This window comes from Petaurus breviceps, unplaced genomic scaffold (assembly GCF_028583685.1).
Source record: "Petaurus breviceps papuanus isolate PSGF00001 unplaced genomic scaffold, PetGlider_PUasm1.0 76, whole genome shotgun sequence".
Taxonomy (NCBI): Eukaryota; Metazoa; Chordata; class Mammalia; order Diprotodontia; family Petauridae; genus Petaurus; species Petaurus breviceps.
In genome coordinates this window covers 26,614,005-26,629,375 of record NW_027186473.1, presented here as the reverse complement: position 1 = coordinate 26,629,375, position 15,371 = coordinate 26,614,005, and the positions used below count along the sequence as shown (strand labels likewise).

The window sequence follows — 15,371 nt, the reverse complement described above, 5'->3', positions numbered from 1 at the left end:
AATGTCACTCTCCTGACAGAAGTCCTTTCGTGACTGTCCTTTACTCACCAGATAACCTCTAAATACCTTAGCCTGGCAATTAAGCCCCACAACTTGGCTTAAAAAACCTTCACTTTCAAGCCTCATTTCACTCCGTTAAGCTTCATGTAGTTCACATTCCAGACGACTGGACTACTTACTATTTACTAATCTCTTTCTGGTCTCTAAAAACTCCTTTGAATTTGTGAAGGCATACCAGAATGGACTTTCTCCTTACCTCCTAATATGGAAATCCTTCTCTTCCTTCTAGGACCAGGTCAAGTACTAATTCCTTCACGAAATATTTCCAGATCTTCCATCCCTCATCCCTCCCCAAATTTCATACAGTACTTTGCTTTGCCCTATGATTCTTTTTTTTTTTTTGCTTTTTGGAGGACAATTGGGGTTAAATAACTTGCCCAAGGTCACACGGATAGTTTTGTGTGTGTGTGTGTGTGTGTGTGTGTATGTGTTAAGTGTCTGAGGCTGGATCTGAACCCAGGTCCTCCTGACTCCAGGGCTGGTGCTCTATTCACTGTGGCACCTAGCCGCCCCATTGCCCTGTGATTCTTCATCTTTTTTTTTTTTTTGTATGATGGACCCATTTGACAGCCTGATAAAGCCTATGGATCTCTTCTTAGAATAACATTATTAAATACATAGGATTACAAAGGAAGCCAATTACATTGGAAACTCTAAAAGCCTTCATTTGTAATCAAACAGGGATAGAAGTCGAGAGTGATGTGGTAGTGACTGAAGAGGACCAAACAGGCCCTCTTCTGCGCACTTGGGTGAAAAGTGTGGACTGGTTGCTTTGTATTTTTCCTTTCTGCTACTGTTCAGACTGAAAGTGTTTGATGACTAATTCCAGGATAAGAACTGGAGCATTTGTAATGGGAATGTAAATTTTTAAGATCTTCCCAGCCCCTAGGCTTAAGGGTACCTGGAGCCTTTGATGGGAGGCTTGTTTTTCAAGAGATACTTTGTGATTGGGCAGTGGGTTCAAGAGGGTTGTTACATTCTCTGAGCCTGGAGAAGGCTATATAATCTTTGACGTGAGGCTTTGTTTGGGGGCTCACTTTGAGAAGTGTTGTGTGATTTGACCAGATGAGACTCTGGGAAGCCATTGAAAGTCTCCCTCTCCACCCGCCCCTCCCTCCCTCCCCTCCCCCCAGCTTTGAAAAACCCAGATGTTGATGCTTCCCTCTCTGGTAACTGTGATTTGGTATGGATGTAATGGTTGGGCAGCTGGAGGCCTGACTGCTTGAAATGTCTCTGTCTGTATACTCTGAAGTTTGGGGTGCTGACCTTTTTCCCCTGAACTAGGTAAATGATATTTTTGATTGGTTAAAGCAAGATTGTTAACCCATTTTGAGTTGCTTTCCTTTAGAAAAGCAGATCTAAGAAACTATGTGGGCAGCCACCCTGGGGATGCTGGGGTGCTTGCTGCTACAGCATCCAGAGTGATAATAGACTGAAAGATAAAATTGGAAAGATTCATTTCAATCTTTGCTTTCAGAAACTAATGCTGAAATTCTGTTGTTTTCCATGTATTATATTTTAACTTCGGTTAAAATAATTTCACATTTGAACTGCTGAATGTATAAGAAACAAATCACGCACTGTGTTGTATACTAATGTTCCAATAAATATGAAAAGATTAAGAAAAAAAGAAAAAGAGTATAAGAATATTAAAAAGTTTCCAGACTCCAAGAACCCCCACTTTTGCTCTTAATGTATTTTATCTTGCATTATACTTCTTTGAGCATGTCTTATCTCCTCTACTAAATTATAAGCTCCTAGAAGGCATACACAATACTTTTTCTCATCTTTGTATTCCTGTACCCAAATACAATGTCTGACATATAATAAATTTTTAATAAATGTTTATTAAATTCGGTTGAATTCTCCTCCAAAAACTAACTTAATTAGATTCATAAAATGGTCTATTATTAAGAAATGGAGGTAATACAATCTACATTGGCAGAGAGAATACCCACATTGATGGAATCATAAATCTTTTAAAGAGTTGAAGTGAAAATCAATTTGATATGGTTTAGCAATACAACTAACCAAAAGTTGGATTAGGCATCTAGGGAGCATAAAGGGTAGAGTACTGGACTTTGAGTCAGAAAGATTTGCTTCATTCACTTACCAGCTGTGTAACCTTGGGCAAGTCATAGAAACTCTTCTAGACTCAGTTTCCTCAGTTGCAAAATGGGGCGATAATAGTGTCTACCTCACAGAGTTGTGAAGATCAAAGGAGATAACAGTTGTGAAAAACTTTGTAAACTTTAAAGTGTTATATAAATGTTATCTAGTGTTAATACTAATTATTATTACTATATGACAGGTAAGTTGAGCTACTCACAGTTGGATTTTTTTTGTCGATGTAAAAAAAAAGGGTAGTTCCTCTCAGCTCTGTCCAGTAGTGTTGAAATTCCTATGGAAAAACAAGTTTAAACTTTATTTTGGTAGTTCATCTGCATCAAATAGGGATGACTGTATAGACAAAACCATTTCATATGGTTTAGAAAAGGAAAGGGCTTTCAAGATGGTCTGTCTAATCAAGGTAATACCTTTACATTGCTTATCTCTAGATCCTCCAGGCACCTTTATAAACATGATTGGTTTCACCTCATTGTCACACAGGTCTATACTATACTGAGAAAACAGAGATTATTCACTGCAAGCTGCTTCTTTTCTCCTCTTTATCTTCAAAACCCTTGATATCCTCCATTAAGACCAGCCCTTCTACACATATACCTGCTCCTATCCCCTCCTATATCCCCTGGCAGATTATCCCCACCATCATATTTGGTAGTTAATGTTGATTATGCCCAACAAAAGAGATTTCTTCACCTTTGAAGTTTTATGATAATCAAACTGGAGATAGCTAAGAATGATATGGACAGCTAGATGGCACAGTGACTAGAGCACCAGGCCTGGAGTCAGGAAGAATCATCTTCCCAAGTTCAAATTTAGCCTCAAATATTTACTGTGTAACCCTGGGCAAGTCACACAACCATGTTTGCCTCATTTTCTTCATCTGTAAATTGAACCAAAGAAGGAAATGTCAAACCACTCCAGTATCTCTGCCAAGAAAACCCTAAATAGGGTCAAGAAGAGTCAGACACGGCTGAAAAACCACAGAACAACAACAACAAAGAATGATGTACAATCAAGAATATGTACCCTAGACTGTAACGGAAAACTGATAGCCAACTCAGTGTCACCAACTTAGGCCACTGGATTTGGAGTCAGAAGATTTGGATTCAAATTCTGGGTCCTCTACTTCCTTTCTGTGTGAACACAGGCAAGTGCTTTTACCTTTCTGGGCTTAAATTTCCTCAGCTGGGAAATGAAGGTATTAGATTAGATGACCTTTAAGGTCCTTCCACATTTAAACCCCTCAATTTCCAGATGAAAGCCCTTAGGCCTTAGGGGAAGGGACTTGCTGAAAATCACAGACTAAGTACAGCCTGAATTCACACCCAGATCTTCTGAATATTAGTCCAGTGCTCTTTTTCATTGTTGTTGTTTTCTCTTTTCTTATCCCAAATTTAACTATGTCATTGATGTGCAGAACTCCAAGTGATTGGATTTACTAGACCAATGTGGATGAGCATTTCTTCTAAAATTCCTACTCACAAAGAGTTGCTGGGAGAGGTTAGGTTGCTTGCCCTGGGTCACACAACTGTAATGGAATAGAAAGATTTTCCCTTTCCATTAATAGGCCTATGTGACCACATGTGTGCCCTTTTCCTTGGAACAGGATCCATGTTCCAAGGTCTAAAGGTACACAGGTATCCCAATCATAGATGCCTTGCTACTTTCACAGCTGTGATACTTTATGAGTCACCTAGAGCCCACTGGGGGAGAAACTTGCCTAAGAAGAGCTTGCTTAGGGGGAAGCTTGCTTGTAGGAAGGTCTTTATACCTTTTGGTACTAAGTTAATTAGGTACTGAGTCAGGAGGGTCATGGTGTCTTCTGACTCTGAGTCTATCAGTTGAAAACTATATGTACTGGCAGGTTGGTATTTTACTGAGCAGCTGTTTATTAAGAGCCCCCCACCCCCCACCCCAACTACTCAGATGTGCTCTCCTGGTTTGGTGGTGTATGTAGGTGGTTGTATTATTCTGTTTAGACAATTGGGGAGCTCTATCTTTTTTTAATTTATTTTTTCTTCAGATTATTTCTTGGATACTCACTTCTTTCTACTTGTCTGTCTGTTAATTAAAGTAAGGTCATTAACCTTTTTAAAACTATCTTTCCTGGGGCGGCCAGATGTCCCAGTAAGAGCACCAGCCCCAGAGTTGGGATGACCTGGGATCAAATCCGGGCTCAGATACTTAGCACCACACCCAGAAATAACTGGCAGTGTAACCTTGAGCAAGTTACTTAACCCCAGTTGCTTTAAAAAAACAAACAAACCTATCTTTCCTTTAGAAAATCAGATCAAAGAACCTGTGCTAGCAGGCCATCCTGGGTGTGCTAGGGTGCTTAGTAATACAACAATCAGTATATGTTCAAAGTGAGACTTGAACCAAGGTTCTCCTGATTTGGAGGCTTGCTCTCTCTCTCGTACTGTGCCATATAATATCTCTCAGGGATCTTTTGATGATAACCACTGTGATTTCACTACAACTTCTTGAAATTAGCAGATGAACCTGAGGAAAAGTTTTTGGCCCTGCCATTTCATTATGGGAGAATTCATGGTATGGAAACTCCTTCTACTGATGTCAGTCTACATTTATTCCTCTCTAGTCACCATGTCATGCTGACTCTTGCAGGGAAATGTGAGGTACATCAAAAGGAAATAATTGGTCAGTATTAGAGCCAGAAAAAGGACCCTGGCCTTGTAGATTCATATTAGTTATAGTGTTGGTGCTAGTAAGTTCTATGTGCTTAAAAATTGTGATATTCCTCAGGGTTTAAGGAAAGTTGTGAATTTGATTCCCTGCTTCTCTCCCAAGAACTCATTTATTAACCAGGGTATAAAGGCTGATGAAAGAAGCAGCTGCTTAGCTGAAGGTCTGTGGATCCCTATGGCATGCTGAGGAAGCCTAAGAGTGTCCCAGAAGTGTGAATCCCTCTCCATCCCCCATGCTTCCCCGAAAACTGCCTGCCATTGATCTAGCCATCTGGGAGAGGTAGTGTAACAGAGTCAAAAGAGTGTTGGAGAAGCCCAGAAACTTTTGTTCTTGGAGAAGAAGAGAGAAGAAGCCAAGGTGGAAGAGTACCAGGTGTGAGCTGATGGCCAGGAAGAACACTGCTCACCCAAAAATATAATCCTGAGCAGTTGGAGCCTCGTCTGGTTTATTGACTCACTTAAGGAATAATCTGCCTGGATGTAACTGTGTGTTGTCCTGTAAGACACCTGTAAGTCAAGTTATTCTCTCTTCACTTTTTCCTGTCTCATTGCTACAGGCAAACTAGTATTGCTGCTCTAGGAAGTCTCCTGCTCTGCTTAAAACTTGTTTCTTTGCTAGCTCTATTTTTCTAAGTTCACTGTACTTTTATATTTGCTGGGTTGCATTTTTACAAAAAAAAATAAGCTGATTTTGTTGTTGTTGAGAAGGGTGGAGGAGATACAGAGTGGGACAGAAACAAAAAGAAAAAGGAGAGGGAGATGGAAAGGAAAAGAGAGAGGAGACAAAGAAGAGTGCTGAATTAGAATGTAGGAGAGGAGTAGATTTCCCAACTTTGACATTTCCTGGCTATGTGACATGAGCAAATCACTTAAACTCTCTCAGTTTCCTTGCCTGTACAATAGGGATAAAAACTCTCTCAATTTCTTTACCTGTACAGTAGGGATAATAACATTTGTATTACCTACCTTACAGGGTTGTAATGAGGAAAGTACTTGGTAAATCGTAAAGTGCTATGGAAACATAAAGGGTTTTGTTTGTTTACTATTATTCCTGCCTACTTTTATTTACATATCTTTCTGAGGGTTGCTGCTCTTGCATTGGACCTAAAGACATGTCCTGTTGATGTGTACCTAGGAAGATGAACTTCCTTCAGCATGAGACTATATTCTTCTGTTTTGAGTAAGGGACAGAACCTGGGAACCAAAACTGGTCACAATTCTAAGGGTGAGACTAGGATAAAACTAATCACTCTTCCAGTGATCATATCTCTGGTTATATGTTTCTGAGGCTCTTTGCTTCCCCAAACAACTTTCTCACACTCAAAATCCATGCGCAAGCAGTTTTCAGATGAAGAAATGAAATCTATCTATAGTTATATGAAAAAATGCCCTAAATCACTATTGATTAGAGAAATTCAAATCAAAACAACTCTGAGGTACCACACCACACCCATCAGATTGATGGGGTGCTTGGGGTCTATATTTGTAAAATCAATCTGTAATATTAATTTGTAATGGGTTGCTTGGGATCTATGTTTGTGACATCAATTTATAAAACAAGTTTGTAAAATCACATTCCCCACCCCCCACCCCCACAGGTTCAGAGCATTAACTCTACACAGCAACAACTCATGAATTGTTTATCTCAGGTTGGAACAGCGATAGGCTGCACCTGTGAATCTTTCACAAAAGTTTCTATAAACATTCCTGCTTAGGCAACTATTATCTTCCCCCTGTATAGCGTCCCGATGCTCCCATGAATCCTTCAGTACCCTATCTCTAGGTTGACTCCTTGGCTGCCTCCATGAATCCTTCAGGACCCTATCTCTGGGTTAACTCAGCCTATTATCCACACACTAAGTCTCCGTTAGCCTTGGTTCCGAGACATCAGTCTTGTCAAACATGACACTGATGGGTGGCAGACTGGGCACTTCTCAGTCAGCCCTTGACTGCTCGCTGACTTAGTGATGTTTCAAGCCTAAAACCACACCTCCAGGTAGCCCCACCTTGGGCTTTTTCCCAGTGAATCATGGGTAATAAGCCTGTGCAGTTACATTTAAAATGCATGTTCCTTTAAACACTGGCCCCACCTTAACTCCTCCCTAATCCCACCCTCTTCTCACCTGGTCAGCATAATTGACATCTGGTGAATAGCCTTAACTCTTTTTTTTAAAATTTATTTATTTTTAAAGCAATCAAGGTTAAGTAACTTGCTCAAGGTTACACGCCCAGTTATTTCTGGGTGTGGTGCTGAGTATCTGAGCCCCGATTTGATCCAGGTCATCTCGACACTGGAGCCGGTGCTCTTACTCGCTGTGCTACCTGGCCGCCCCCATGAATAGCCTTAACTCTTTAAAAGCTATGTCTGTGTCTTATTTAAACTTGCAGGTTCCCTAATGGACTCTTGCCCACTGTACAGCCTAACAATAAACTTGCAAATCCTTGTCCCTTAAAGGATCCTTGCCTGCTGTAAAGCGTACAATAAACTTTTACAACTCTGACTCCAAGTCTGCTTGGGCCTACTGAATTCTTTCCAGACTGAATTGCAGGCTTTCTGATCTTAGATTAAGATAAGAGTTCCTGCTGAACCTATTGTGAGACATCCCTCATCAAGGTTAGCTAACATGACAAAACAGGAAAATAATAAATGTTGGAGAAGATGTGGGAAAATAGGAATACTAATGCATTCTGGAGAGGAATTTGGAACTATGGCCAAAAGGCTAAAAAAACTATACATAACATTTTGATCCAGCAATACCACTCCTAGGGTTGTGTCCCAAAGAGATCATATAAAAAGGGAAAAGAACCCACATTACAAAAATATTTATAGCAGCTCTTTTTGTGGTGGTCAAGAATTGGAAAGTGAGGGGATGCCCATCAACTGGGGAATGGCTGAAGAAGTTGTTGTATATGAATGTAATGGAATACTATTGTTCCATAAGAAATGATGAGCAGAAGAATTTCAGAAAAACCTGGAAAGACTTACATGAACTAATGCTGAGTGAAATGTGCAGAACTAGGAGAACATTTACACAGTACTAGCAACACTGTGCAACGATCAACTCTGATAGACTTAGCTCTCCTCAGCAATGCAATGATCTAAGACAATTCCAAAAGACTCGAGATGGAAAATGTTATGCACATCCAGAGAAAGAATTTTGGAGTCTGAAAGCAGATTGAAGTATACTATTTTTTCTCTTTTTTTTCTTTCTTGTGGTTTTTCCTTTTTGTTCTGATTTTTCTATCACAACGTGACTAATGTGGAAATAGGTTTAATATGATCACACATGTATAGCCTATATCAGATTGCATACCCTCTTGGATGCAGGGAGAGAGAAGGGAAAAAAATTTTTTAACTCAAAATCTTATAAAAGTGAATGTTTAAAACTAAAAATAAATTTTAAAATCCTTGGGGAAAAAATCCATGGCCGAGGACTATTCTCACCAAATCTTTAGAACTTTAGGACTTTTACAGTTAATAACTGTTAGTGTAGTGTAATGTAGTATAAAGCAAAGATGACCTAGGTTGTAATACTGACCTAGTGCAAGTTTCTTCCCTTCTTTTGGCCTCAATTTTCTTATCTGTAAAATGAAGAGGTTGAACTAGATAACCTCTAATGTTGCTTTCAGTTCTAAATCTTGGGAGTCTGAGAGAGAAGTGGAAATAGATTGTTGACCCTTTACCTTGCTACTATTTGACATAGTTCTACAAATGTTAGCAATTGCAATAAGACAGAAGAAAGAAAATGTGGGACCAAGCAGAGTGGATCACCTCACTTAAAAGTGTTGCAGAGGGGTACAGTCTGCCCTGGTACAAAGAAAGTTCCAATTCAGGAACTAAGTCTGGATAAATTAGCAAATCAAAGAAAACCGTTATCAAGAATTATTACATAAAAAAAGAATTATTACAAAGCTAGAGATTTCCCAAGAGAAGTGGCAAGTAACTACGTAACGACTGCAAGCAGAAACTCAAGAAACAGGCTCCCTGAAAACATGTATAGACAAAATAGAAATCATTTCCCGAGACACTGGACATTATATTTCAAGAAATCATGAAGGAAAACTGCCCAGATCCATCAAAATTCAAAGGAAAAGGAAAGATAGAAAGAACCCACAGATCAGCTCCTCAAAGGAATCCCAGGGATGTCATAAGCAAAAATGGAGCTTCCAAGTCAAAGGAAAAGATATGAAAAGTCAGCAATGAAGAGTTCAAGTATCAAGGAACCCAATCAGGATCACAATAGACCTGGGAGCAGAGAGCTTAGAATACAATAATCCAAAAAGCAAAGGAAAGCTACTAATATCTAAGAATAATTTACCTGGCAAAGCTGAGTGCAATCCTATTATCAACAAGAGTAAACACAGAGGAGTGGGCATTACATGAACCTCTTTCTTACTTACCTGGACCAGACAAATGAGGAGTGTCTCTGTCTCTGTCTGTCTGTCTGTCTGTCTCTCTCTCTCTCATACACACACACACACACACACACACACACACACACACACACACTGACACACATACACACACAGTTTCATGTAGAAATATAGATATAAAACAGCTCAATCAGAAAATAGGCTGAAATCAGAAGGATGAGGGGATCAAGAGGTAGGATAATTCTGGGAAGAGTTCCAAACAGGATAAATTTCGTCTTCAGAATGTGGGACCTGAAGTCAAGACTAAAATGAGGGAAATAATAAGATAGGATCCAGTGATAAGGATTTGGTTAAGGGGGAGACAGGAAGGTCAAAGGAACAGAAGCATATTGCTTCGGTTATAAAACACTGGTGTTTATCCCATTCCTTCTCTTTTAACACCTGCTTTTGTGTAAAGGGAGATCCAAGAGAGGAAATGAGAACTGGGGGGGGGGGGAATCTTTGTAGAAAGCTTCTCTGATAAAGATCTGATTGATCTCTTTACCTTCCTTGCTCAGGGCAACATCCCAGTGTCCCAGGCTCACAACCTAGAGGTCATCCTCAACTCCTCACTATTTCTCACACCCCATATCCAATTTGTTTCTAAGACCTATCAGCCTTTCAAATATATCTCCTTCTCTCCTCTGACACTCTAGTAGAGGCCCCCAATCAATGAATTATTGCAATAGCCTGCTGGTGGGTTTGCCTGCCTCAATTCTCTCCCCACTCTAATTGATTCTCCACTCAGCCACCAAAGTGATTTTCCTAAGCTGCAGGTCTGACTATATCACTCCCCCTCCCTTCTACTCAATAAACTCCAATGACTCCCAATCACCTCCAAAATCAAGTACAAAATCCTCTGTTTAGCATTCAAAACCCTTCATAAACTAGGTTTCCCTAACTTTCCAAGCTTCATACACATTAGATCCCCACCCCCACATTCTTCAATCCAATGGAACTGTGAATTAATCCAACCATTCTGGAACACAATTTTGAACAATACCCCAAAAGTCACTAAACTGTGCATATACTTTGACTCAAGTGATTCCACTTAGACTTATATGCCAGAGATAAAAAAAAAAAAAAGGGAAAGTACCTATTTGTACAACAATATTTATAGTAGCACTTGTTTCTGTAGCAAAGAACTGGAAACTAAGGTGATGCCCATAAATTAGGGAATAGTTGAACAGGAAATGATAAAAGAGACAATTTCAGAGAATCCTGGGGAAGATTTGAGTGAATGGATGCAGAGTGAGATGAGCAGAATCAGCAGAATAGTTACACAATAACAAAAATGTTGCAAAGAAAAACAACTTTGGGAGACTTAAGAACTCTGATCAAAGTGATGACCAACCACAAATCCAAAGCACCTGTGAGATGTGATAGACTCAAGGTGCAAAAAGATACATACATTTTCAGACATAGTCACTATATAGATTTGTTTTGCTTGACTGCGGATTTATTACAAGGTGATTATTGTTTTTTTTTAATTTGGGGGAGGATAGCAATAGTGATTCTCCCCCCCCCAAAAAAAAGGAAAGGAAAAAAAGTATGCCAATGAAACTTCTTTTTTTTTTTTAATCCTCAGAAGAGAACATCTCAGAAGGAAATACAGAAGGGAGCACAAGCAGATCCACTTTGAAAGTAGTTTGTTGAATTTAAAATGATATATTGAAGAAAAAACTAAGGAATAAGATTCAGCTACATATACAATCCTCTTTTTATATTCTTCTTTGTATATGAAATAGTCATGCATTTTTTTTCTGATTGATGGTGGAAATGGCACTGGGGAACAAGGAATATTCTGACTCCCCAAACAGGACTTGAGAGTCAGGGAGATGGAGAGAAGGTACAACGAGTACTGAAAAGGATGACTAGAGATACAGTATCATCTGCAAGGAGCCAATCTCAGTGAGTACCGGAAGAAGAAGCACAAGAGGAAGAGGTCTAAAGTGAAAAGAAATTTGTTAATTATAGAGTGGGAATTCCAGGGGGCATAGTTGAAGGGGTGGATAGCTCAATAGTGGGACATGAGGTTCAAGTAAGGTTGAGGTAAATGGAGGTGAGGAAGAAGACTTGAGAATTCTTTTTTTTTTTTTAAGCAATCGGGGTTAAGTAACTTGCTCAAGGTTACACGGCCAGTTATTTCTGGGTGTGGTGCTGAGTGTCTGAGCCTGGGATTCTATCTCCAAGTTGTCCCAACACTGGAGCCGGTGCTCTTACTCGCTGAGCCATCTGGCCACCCCTGAGACTTGAGAATTCTAATCTATGAAATGACCAACCCTATGACCAACTACTCACCTCCTAACGAAGAAAAAATGGATTCAGGAGGTAGAATGAGACAAACATTTTTGGACATGCCAATATGAGACTTTGTTTGCTTGACAATGCATATTTGCTAAATGGGTGTGATTTTTCTTTTTCTTTTTTTTATATGGGGGTGGAGAAAGTAATTGGGAAAGAAAATAAATGTTTATTAATTGAAATATAATGTTTTTAAAATCGATAATATCCCTCCCTCTGTCTCACTTCCTGTCTCCTCTCCACAAAAGTTGGAGATGAGACCATTTATCTGCTCAGCCATGGTTGGATCAACAGGTAAACCACTGTACCCACCATTTGGAGTCAGGTCTCATCTGTCATAATCTTGAAGAGAAATAAATTGGTGCCTGGGGTTGAGAGTACTTATAAATAGAGATGGTGATAGTAAAAGAGAGTTTTGAATTAGTAGAAAAGTATGTCAGACATCTCGCCTCCCAAACCCACATCCTGGACAAACCACAAATGACCTAACTAGCATCTAGTTAGTAAAAACAATTAGTTTTCTGTGTGTTGTATTATATTTTTAGTCATTTTGTTAAATATATCCAATTATATTTTTAAATAGTTTGTATATATTTAGTATTATATATTTTCTCCACTTACATGTAAACAATTTTTAACATTTGTTTTTAAAACTTTGAGTTCAAGATTCTCTCTCTTCCTCCCTCCTCACCCCCCTTCGTTGAGAAGGTAAGCAATTCCACATAGATTATATATGTGTAGTCATGCAAAGCATATCCATAATAGTTGTGAAAGGAAACAGATTTTTTAAAAACTCGAGAAAAATAAAGAAACTGAAAAAAAAAAGTTGCTTCAATCTGCATTCAGACACCATCAGTTCTTTCTCTGGGGATGGATAGCACTTTTCATCCTAAGTCCTTCAGAGTGTCATGGATCATTGTATTGCTGAGAAGAGCTAAATAATTCACAGCTTATCATCTTACAATATTTCTGCTACTTTATACCCATTACATTTCACTTTGCATCCACCTGTGAAGGCTTTCTAGGTTTTTCTTAGACCATCCTGCTCATCATTTCTTCCAGTACAATAGTATTCCATCACAATTATATACCACAACTTATTCAGCCATTCCCAAATTGATATGCATCCCCTCAATTTCCAATTCTTTACCCCCAGAAAAGAGCTGCTATACCTATTTCTGTACATATAGTTCCTTTTCCTTTTTGTTTTTTATCTCTTTTGGGATAGACCTAGTAGTGATATTGCTAGATCAAGGAGTATGCATGGTTTTATACCCCTTTGTGCATAGTTCCAAATTACTCTATAGAATGGTTTAATCAACTTACAACTCCAAACAATAGTACATTAATGTCTCATTTTTCCCACATCCCCTCCAACATTTGTCATTTACCTTTTCTGTCTAATAGATCTGAGGTAGTACCTCGGAATTGTTTTAACTTGCATTTCTACAATCAATAGTAAGTTAGAATATTTTTTCATATGGCTATAGATAGTATTGATTACTTCATATGAAAACTGATTATATCTTTTGATCATTTATCAGTTGGGGAATTGCTCTTATTTTTATAAATTTGACACAGTTCTCTGTATGTTAGAGAAGCAAGGCCTATATCAGAGAAGATTGCTTAAAAATTTTTTTTTTCAGTTACTATTGTTAATTGTATTTCCCTCCATCCCATTCCCCTTACCCCCATTTATTCTATTCTCTTTCTTCTTCCACCCTTTCCCTCCTCAAAAGAAAAACAATTCTTTCAAGTAAGAAATATTGACCTCTAAATTCCACAGTCAAACCCCTACTCAAAAACTTGTATACTCTTCTGTTTCTACTTTCTCAATTTATACTTACCACTCAACTCCTAGCAATTTAATTTCAGACCTCATAACTCAAATGTAACTGCTTTCTCTGAGGTTATCAAGGATCTCTTAATTGCTATATTTAATAGCCTTTTCTCAGGTCTCATTGTTCTTTGCCTTTCTTAAGCTTTTGACACTGTTGACCATCCTCTCTTCCTTGAGTAATCTCTCTCCTACTCTATTTTCTTTCTCCATTTTCATGGTTCTTCTAGACCTTCTAATCACTTCTCCTGTCTAACTGTTATTCAGTCTCCTTTGCTATGTCCTCCTCCATGTCCTTCCCCCAAATCATGGGTGGCCCCCAATACTCTGTTCTGTTCCTACTTCTTTTGGTGATATCATCAGATCTAGTAGGTTCAATAATCATCTCTGGGTGCCAAATCTATACATCTATATATCCAGCCTTAAATTCTTTTGAGTTCCACTTTTACATTAACAGTTACTTGTTAAACATCTGTACCTGGAAATCACATAATCTAGAGAAGATGCCTGTTTGAATTGAAGGTAAACTGCCCAGCTCCCATATATGTATTCCAGTAAAACACTGAACTTTCCATCAGACCAAATAAATATTAAGAAATCTAATGAGAAAATACAAGTAAGGAGACTGTTCCCCACATATAGCATGGAGTGTTTTTGTGTGTGGTTTGAAGGAAGGCCAAATAGACATCTCTAGCCTTTTCTCTCCCCCACCATTCTCCAAAGGAGAATTTAATTACTGCCAGGAGGGAAAGCAGGAGTTCATGATTGGAGGCCTGTTCTCTTCTACTCAGAGAAAGAGATCTCTCTGCTCCCTTAATTATAGTTTGTCTAGGGGGGTATGATTTTAAGGTTCAAGCTAAACTTCTGATAATTTTTTCATTAATGGGGAAAGGAGGACCCCAGGCTTTATAGCCAAGGTTTGACGCCATCCCCACACACCGATACCAGATGCATAAAGTACACAAATAGCAAGTAGCGAAGAAACCCATTTATCCAAGTCAGTAGCAAAACCAAAATCTGAGAAAGTATACATAGGATAATATGTACCAGACAATGCAGAGTGAAGAAGTTCTCACACTGGGAATGAAGTGACTGAGCTCAAACCAGAGAGTTCTAGACATCCCCAAAGGGGAAATTCCTTAAAGTGTCTGATTGATGGAGACTGCTGACTACTCTTATGTTACATTCTTCCCAGTCTTATTCTCCCTTCAGCAACCCAAAGTGGAATTGACATTGTTCATCTTCTCTTTTGAAGCTGGAAGCCAGAAGCACCCAAAGCAACTATAGAACCCAAAGAGAAGAAAGAGATTCCAGAGAACAAAGTTCTCCTCTCTGCCATTCTTGACATTTTCATGCTGCCCCTCAAGTAGGTGTGGGGCACTGATCTCCACCAATAAGAAGAGAGTCCCAATGGCCTTTGGGACTTGAATTACAATATTATGTTGTTCTTTCCACTCCAGGACTGGACAAGATGTTATCCCCCCTAAGGAAAAAAGAGGCCTACTAGTAAAGCCAGAGTCAGGAAGGGTAGCTTCCCAGTATAACCAGACAGTCAAGGATACATGTGACCTTCAAGGATCTATGTCCAGAGTTATGTAGAATGAAAGGATTCCCATGACAGCACCAGGATGGTTAGAAAGTCTCAGGGCAGGAACATTAAAAGTGCGGAGGTGGTAGCTTCAGCAGACAGTGACATGTCACAATACTCAGACCAGAACTGTGTAATAGTAATGTAATTTAAAGATCCCTCTGTATTGGCTTGGTTTTTGGTTTGATTGTGTTAAAACCCAGAGCTTGTGAATCCCACTTGTGGGATGGACTTGTTGACCTGAAAAGAGAGGGCTGGACTGGGAGGAGCTGGTGACATAAATTTAGAGAGACACAAGAAAAGACAGAGGCAGAAGAACTTTTTGGAAGCAGCACCT

At 39.1% G+C, this 15,371-nt stretch overlaps 1 protein-coding gene across 3 annotated transcripts in view; it reads right to left on the bottom strand.

The window, feature by feature from the left end:
• The window catches only part of STAP1 (signal transducing adaptor family member 1), a 60,842-nt gene that overhangs the window by 31,306 nt on the left and 14,165 nt on the right, over positions 1-15,371 (bottom strand). For all 3 annotated transcript variants that reach the window (XM_069105330.1, XM_069105331.1, XM_069105329.1), the window contains exon 2: positions 2,390-2,461. In XM_069105330.1, coding sequence (XP_068961431.1) covers positions 2,390-2,461 — 72 coding nt within the window. The remainder of the gene's footprint in view (positions 1-2,389; positions 2,462-15,371) is intronic.